The sequence below is a fragment of the Austrofundulus limnaeus genome, unplaced genomic scaffold, assembly GCF_001266775.1.
Source record: "Austrofundulus limnaeus strain Quisiro unplaced genomic scaffold, Austrofundulus_limnaeus-1.0 Scaffold45, whole genome shotgun sequence".
NCBI classification, from domain to species: Eukaryota; Metazoa; Chordata; class Actinopteri; order Cyprinodontiformes; family Rivulidae; genus Austrofundulus; species Austrofundulus limnaeus.
This window is the reverse complement of record NW_013952447.1, coordinates 1454595-1462309: the sequence shown is the minus strand read 5'-3', so window position 1 is coordinate 1462309 and position 7715 is coordinate 1454595. Positions and strand designations below refer to the sequence as shown.

The 7715-nt window shown below is 36.7% G+C and overlaps 2 protein-coding genes across 2 annotated transcripts in view; one reads left to right on the top strand and one right to left on the bottom strand.

Annotated features, from left to right (window-relative positions):
* cisd2 (CDGSH iron sulfur domain 2) overlaps nt 1-2787 on the bottom strand; it is a 5641-nt gene extending 2854 nt beyond the window's left edge. The window contains exon 1 of the mRNA XM_014007871.1: nt 2573-2787. Coding sequence (XP_013863325.1) covers nt 2573-2675 — 103 coding nt within the window. The 5' untranslated portion in view covers nt 2676-2787. The remainder of the gene's footprint in view (nt 1-2572) is intronic.
* Nucleotides 2788-4233: 1446 nt separating this feature from the next.
* Nucleotides 4234-7715, top strand: part of suclg1 (succinate-CoA ligase GDP/ADP-forming subunit alph) — a 22184-nt gene continuing 18702 nt past the window's right edge. The window contains exons 1-2 of the mRNA XM_014007868.1: nt 4234-4312; nt 6085-6185. Of these exons, the coding sequence (XP_013863322.1) occupies nt 4279-4312; nt 6085-6185 (135 nt within the window). The 5' untranslated portion in view covers nt 4234-4278. The remainder of the gene's footprint in view (nt 4313-6084; nt 6186-7715) is intronic.

The following is a 7715-nucleotide window of genomic DNA, read 5'->3' as shown; positions in this document are numbered from 1 at the left end:
GACAGGTGGGGACCAGAAACGCCTTTTGGTACCAGGAACGCCCCTGGGACGTGTCTTTAAGCCAAGCTTCCTCATGGCAGAGCGCCCCCACCCCACACACCCCGCGAGCGTAATATTATTCTATACAATTATGTGTATATATATTATATATACACATAATATTGCCCCTTTAAAAATATTAGTACTTCACTTTGCTCTTGGCAATAAATCATGTCAGAATTTTCTTTTCCAGGACTGAATTTGTTTGAATAGCTAGTAGGGTTGGGCATAATCATATCGTGTGTAATTAATCGTGAGAAAAACATTAATCGATTACTTTTTGGCACTTGACGATTAATACGATTAATGCCACGAGGCAGAGTCCGCTCGGTGCTCCTCTCTGCTTCAGATATGATGAACGTAAAAAAAAAGTTCTGTAATTTATTTATCTATCAACACAATTTATAGTTTGATGTACAGCCTGAAGTCTGTAATTTTGACCCAATTTGGAACAGGTTTTTTACGAAGAGCAAATCTTTCCCACTAAATTGGTCATGTGACCAGGACATAAGGGTGTCCAGGGACTACAGGGGATTAATTGTCAAATTAATCGTTATCGGCTAAATACCACAATTAATCGTGATTAATTTTTTTGCCAATATTGCCCAACCCTAATAGCTAGCCACAAAAGGCAAGACATTTATTGTTCATAACCTTTCCACAGAACAGCACATCAAAAGATCTGAAGTGACCCTTTCGTAAAAACCATCTGCTGGACCCACATTTTTATTTTTATAKTTTTACTTTTCTGTAATTATGCAGCATTCTATTAACCTTGAAGTTTGGATCTAGGAGTGATGATGCAAGAGTTTTGAAGCTGTATTTAGTGTTCAGCTTCTTTTAGCTTTAACAACTCGACTTCAGTTTCTTCGGCAGWTTTCAGCAAAGTCATTCAGCTCTGTGCTCACACTGCACTTTCACTGCAGTACTTTGTGACTTTAATGAGACACAAACTGTAAAAAAGTGAAAAATGAACCATTTATGACTGCAGCTATCACCACATTTCATGCACAAGTCAGCCATACTGGATTCTGAGGTCKAGGTTTGGCAGGAATCTCAGACTTTCCAAATCGCAATTTAAATTTCAGTGGGCCTTTCGGATGATTTTTTTCCCCCCTGACTTAAAACTAAGAAACTCCAACTTTCTAATAGAAATGAAACCCTCTTTTGGAATAAATTTGAATAAACTTACCTATCAGTTAACCTAAACACATTATATAAWGATGTAACAAGATACAGAGAACTGTTTCACTTCTGACCTGCATCTTGTACCTGAATATGTCTCAGTAATATGTCTCAGTAATATGTCTCAGTAATATGTCTCAGTAATATGTCTCAGTAAGATACCAGGAACAGATGAGGCCCAGAAACTTCGCTTGAGAGTTCTTCATTCAATGTGAGGGGAAAAGTGAGGATTAGCCACAACTGTAAAATTTTACTGTGGTCCATATACATGCAAAGTTATATAGCATCACAACGGACATGTGGCTCCASTGTGCTTCTAAAAACACCTACACCAAAGGTTAAAAGCCTGTTTGTTTGTCTGCAGCCCTGGTAAAATGTCTCATGAACAACAGGACAGCTTCGAATGAAACTTTTGGTAAGTAATCGTTTTGCATGTACCGGTACATCTGAAACTAATTAACTTTTGGCGTCATCCTACTCAAGCCGCCACTGCTAAGCGACCTTGGCAAACACAAAGATGGCTACAATGTGGTCCATTTTACAGATATTAAGCTAGAATTTGTAGTTGCTGGGAGTCACCCTCAACACACTCTTCTCAGAAAGGCACTTACGAACCATGACCAAATTGCTACAACTCTGGCATATTAATTTGATCACAATTTAAAACTAAGTATGAAATGTGGTAGACAATATTTACAGAATGCTTGGCTTTATTTGGTGTTTTGTTTTGACCATTTTTTTTTGTTCATGGGTCATTTGAATTTCATAAGACAGCACAACATCCGCGGTTCATGCTGTAAATAGGTACATTGCAACCAAAAAGTCTAAGTCTTGTACAAGCCTTGAGCTGAATTATAACATAATGTGGTAAAATGTCCAAAGCTCTGAAGAAGTTATGTTTGGCCTTCAGAACATAGACAACTGGTAGAGTGTGCTGTTGTGCGAACTGTGCGATAAATACAGAGTTTTGCAGCCTTTCTCTGAACACTTCTAAATGTTACAGCTAGATGTTAACTTGCAAGAAAATGTTCCTTTTCCCCATGCATTTTACCAACAAAATAAATAATCAGGGATGCAAATGTGCACGGTGTGATACCTCTAAATGCCCTTATACTGTTTAATGTAAAACGTGATGTGCTTTTAGTTGCTTAGCCCCGAGACATAGAAACCTGTGATATACATTTAGATCCAGAAGTCCTTCCATACACAAGTTTAGATTTTGCCTATTGAAAATGTTTAAATAATGGTTTATTTTGATGCTAGCTAAAAGCAAATTCAGTTCTCTGTGCTAGCAGCTGAGGACTCTGATGAGTTCACAACTCATTTGTTCACAGTTGTTGTGAATTACCTGTTAACCTTGCGAATCCGCCGATGGTTTCCGGAAGCGGCAGCCTCTTGAGGTAGGCCGGAAGCTGGACTTTAATTATCTTCGAGATAGTTTCAAAAACCATCTTGAGTTGCTCGGCAGGGCCGGGTTTCTTTTTCTTTTTTTTTTTTTTTTTTTTTTTTTTTTCGTGTATGACTTGAATGCTTCCCGTGGTTCGTTTATGTCGCTGCGCTCTTTTCTGACCGCAGCTTGGCGCCGGTACGTAAAACTCTCAAGTAAAACGTGAGGACCAAGCGAAGGTAAGCGTAAATGACTCTTTGAATTAGCGTAAGAGTAACATGTGACCAAAGTGGCGACCAATCAGCGTCGGAGGAGTTGGTGCTTCCTGATTGGACAACTCGAATTCAGGCCTCCTGACAGGAGTCGTTCAAAAAAAGCAAAGCTGTAACCTACATCTGGATTAAATAAATAAATAAATAAATAAATTGGGGAATAAACGGCAGAAACAACTCTGTCACTGAACAAAGTCACATTTTTAGTACTTTTTTGACACTGACATAAACTCACACTAACAGCAGGTGCATAGCAGGTGATACTTCATTGAAACATACTAGAAGTTGAACATGCTTCAACTCCAAGTATACTCATAATTATGCTTTCACTTACTGACTGAGCAACTCCTAGAGTACCTGTTTGCTGTTCAGATAAAAATTTTATTGATGTTGGCATACAAGTACAGTTACATTTCTCCAGTGAATTTGTATACCTCTAAGAATGATGAGCTTGTTGACCGATTCTTTGTCAGAGCAGTATTACTTGTTGAACAAGATTTGTTTTACAAATATCAGTGCTGAGAACTTTTTGCATGGATTAAAGTTTATTTTTTGTCTTTCACAAGAATRAAAAGTGAAAATGTGTGTTAGGCCCGGTGATCTGGAATAACCACAGTGTTGAAAGTCAATATCAGCTGAGAAATATATATTTGCATTCAAACCACCAATTTCTGCCAGTGTAATATCACATCTGACTACTGACTATTCTCAGTTGACTCTGAGAGTGCTCTGCACAAGAATCCCTATGTGCCTGGACTGCTGGTTTATACATAAAAGTCAAGTTTAGGATTTTATATATTATTTTAATTCTAGGGAATATTAGTATGTGTGCAACGCATTTTTAAATATATATTTTAGCTGTAAAATATTGTTAATTATAACAAATAACCTTGAATTTACTATGAAATATGTTGCCCTGTGGTTGCTGCAGATCTAGAACAAAAATACCTATTTTTTTCCTCCAAATTGTGTTATTTGTTTGTTTATTATTTTTTTTTATCTATTTAGGAGATAGTAGGAAGTTTTTACTGAACCCCCCACGAACCCTATTCATGAGATTGTGGCGCCCTCTAGTGCTGATTGATGTGCTTTCATATAATTTTGAAAACTTCAATAACCAGAATGCATTTCTGTTAAGGACGCAAATTGTACCGCCTTATAAAAAACAACAAAACAAAACAAAATCCTGTAGAATGGGGGTATATAAATATATTGTTTCAAAAATTACACAGTTATAAAATTTACAAAGAAATTAAATATTTCTTATTTTTTCTTAATAAAAGAAAGACTCGTTTCGAAATAATTTACAAGTCTTTTTTTACAGGCATATCCAAAGTCAGCTAAATTATACGTGTAAGGCCCTCACCCTGTGGTGTCATTGGTGAATGACCGAAAATGTCTCACAGCAGGTTATTTGCCAGGCTGCTTTGTAAGTATTTAACTCGTTAAGTTTTAAATAATAATCAATCGAGTATYTAAGTGTAGTTTCAGCGATTTATGATCTTTGGCTTTGCGCTGGTGACGATTATTCTGTTTTATTAGACAGGCACAACCAYTGGTTAGCAAAACTCCTGGCTGTCACACTAGCATGTTAGCTGCTGAACTATGAAAAACCCACAAATCGTTAGTCGCAAATAGGCTGGCTAACTTTTAACGAAGGTCCCACAGAAAACKCACGTCACCTGTTCCTCCAGGTTTGCTTCACTGAGAAATTGAGCATTTGTAAATATAAGAGAAATAAAATAGATAGGTGTTTTTGGTTGCAACCCGGGTTCTGACAAATGCGGATTTAAAATTAGAGCCTAAAGCTTGTTGTGAATAATATGCATTGCACTTTGAAACAGAGATTTTTGAAAATGATCTTCTTCGGATGAAGGAATTGAACTTTGCACAGAGATTATGCTCAGCCATATGTGAGACTGAAGAGCAAAGTTCAAGGTGTTGGGTTGCAGTAGGTGCTGTTTTCTGACACTAAACTTGGTTGTTTTGGGAAGAGATTTAAATCTTTTCAGCTCCAAGAACACAGTTTGCCTGTCATCGCCGTCCAGCCTTATTTCATTTTATTGTTAGCAGCTTGTTTTATTTTTATTTTTTTATTCCTATGTTACATGGTTTTGGTTCTATACTTCTATAATTAAAAATTAATTAATTAATTGGGGTGTCAAAATATCTCTGGTACAGCAACATAATAAACAGGCTTAGTTCTGATGCTTTTCCTGTCTGCAACAACTGAACAATTGGTATCATTCAAATTTTCAGAGACAAATTTACTTCAGTCATATTAATGCTGTTTTTGTCAAACACGTTGTCATCACTCAGCAAAATGTTTATTTTATAATTCCAGTTCTATTAATATCTCTTTGCTATACAATAGAAATTTGCAGGGTTGCAGCAAATGTATTTGTTATAAGCTATGATGGAGATCAGTGTTGTGTTTTTTTATCAGTATCATATGAATGTGAAGTTTTAGGCAGCAGCTAGATATTTTTTCCTTCTGATAGAATCAGTACTGTCTCATTTGTTGCATTAATTGTTCATCACTACAGAGAGATGTGTGCAGAGATATGTCTAAGTATTGGATAWGTGAAATACATTTTCTATCAGCTGGAAACAAAATCTGAACTTCATGTGATATTGAAATGAGCTTGAGTAAATCTTTGTGTCGCAGGAGATTGTGTAGATGTTCAAACATATATTTGTTTAGTTTCTACAGTTTTGTTTTTATTATTTTTTTACATCTGAAGGACCCCACCACTTAAGCAAAAATTTAAATGTGTTCTTGGTGTGCCTTTCAATTCACAGGAGTGTTTTTGGTCACATGTTCTGTAAAAGGTAGTGGTCAAGTCTGGGGAAAGCAGACAGTGTGGCTCAGCAACAGTGCAAGACATGTCTGCCAAAACAATGCAGAGCTGCTGAGCTGACAGACACCAATGTCCTCAAAGAAGAGTGTAAATGTTTTATTACTATTGACTGTGAAATGAATGACATTTGGAAGGTTGAGAAAAATTGTATTTTGTTACATTTTTGACCTTTTTGAGATGTTATGGTACTGAAGTTTATAACCAGTTTTATACACAACACAACACTAAAATGCTTCCCAAGTTGTGAACGTGTAAAATTTTGATGATTGAAATTAGCCCGTGTGTTTATGTTTCAACTGATTGCTTGTGTTGCTTCTCCTCTTCTTTTTCACCCCTTCAGTGCAGCACAGTGGAGTTAGACACTGTTATACAGGAACAAGACAGAACCTCTACATCAATAAGAACACGAAGGTCATCTGCCAAGGTTTCACAGGGAAGCAGGTTTGTTCTGGCAACACGACTGTTATCTTTCTTCACACCAGTTTGGCTTCCTGTAGTTCTGTTGTGCAATCTCAGTTTTTCCTTACTTCTTCTTCTTAAAAGAAACAAAAAACAAAATCTTCCCTTTTTTTCATTTGTGACTCTTTCTTTATGACCAAGAGAACCAGAGATGGKGTGGATAATTTGCAGACTGTTCATTCSTTCACATGAGCGGCATGTTTCTGTWTCTGATGACACCCATTGTTACAGAGAATGTTCAGCTCTTTTGAAGTGAGGTTCTTTGGAGAGAAATCATCTTACCTGCTGTAGAAAGCCTTTTGACCGACCTCAGCCTGTAGAAATAAATGATTTCTGACTAAATAAGCTAACAGTCTCTCCAAATAGGACTAAAACCTAAATGGATCACTTCCATTTTAAAATAACACAGTCACAAAATGTTCATAGTTGTTCATGTGAATGGTATTTTATGAACCTGAAAGAAAGTAGAGTTGTTTGTGTTCGTTTCCAGAATGTGTGCTGAACMATACGACAAATGTGCGGATGCATGGAAAGAATTGTTAAGAGGAAACCATACAAAACCAAAGAGCACTCTTTGCTGATCTGTTTTATTCGAGTGACGAAGAGATAAGGCCGAGAACCAGGAAGTCCATCTAGTTTTATCAAAGAGCTTCAGGGCATGGCTCCGCCTATTTGATTGCATCATCAGTGGTGGGACCCTGTCATTCGGTCAAAGCCATGCTTCTCAAACCTACTCTAATGAAGAATTGAAAACTTCAGTTATGTGCTGGATTGTTCCCAGGCATGTAGCTAATAAYATAGAATCATCCAGTTAAGCAAAAGTCACATTTAACAGTCGTTACAGTTCTATCATAAAACAAACTATACCGTGTGTAGTGTAATTAAAGTCAGTATGTAACATAAACCCCAATAATTTCTTCAATTTGCGTTGTGTAATTTTGCATTACCCTGCATACTGAAGTCATTGAAAGAACCCAACCAAAGTTGCTTTAAACAAAACTGACTGGCTTATGGACTCTGTCCGTAGAAAAACAAAGGAAGTATTAGGAAAATATTTAGCACCACAGTTACATTCCCAAGTAAATGTTGAAATTAAGTTTTAAATATATGAAGAAAAATTAGCTCTAATTGAGCATTGTTTTGTAATTAGTTCGTTAAAATTATTATGACCCCTGCATGGGAAGCAGGGGTCATATTGTTTTCGTGCTTTTTTTTATTTATTTTTAATTATTTTTAATTTATTTTATTTTTTTCAGTGATTTTTGGTCAACCATATTATGGCTGCACCGATCAACGTGAAATTTGGCAGGAATGTAAATGTGTCTGACCTACACTGTGCCAACAGTTTTACGATAGACCCCATATTTGAAGAGGGGGCTCCACCTGAGTACAGGGTGTCTGGACATACAAACATGCTTAGAACTGAAAAGCTATTCAACATAGGAGCTTCAGAAATTTAAAAAAAAAGTTTAGCTCTGATGAAGAGCTTTCCATCGGCTCTCCATCGGGACC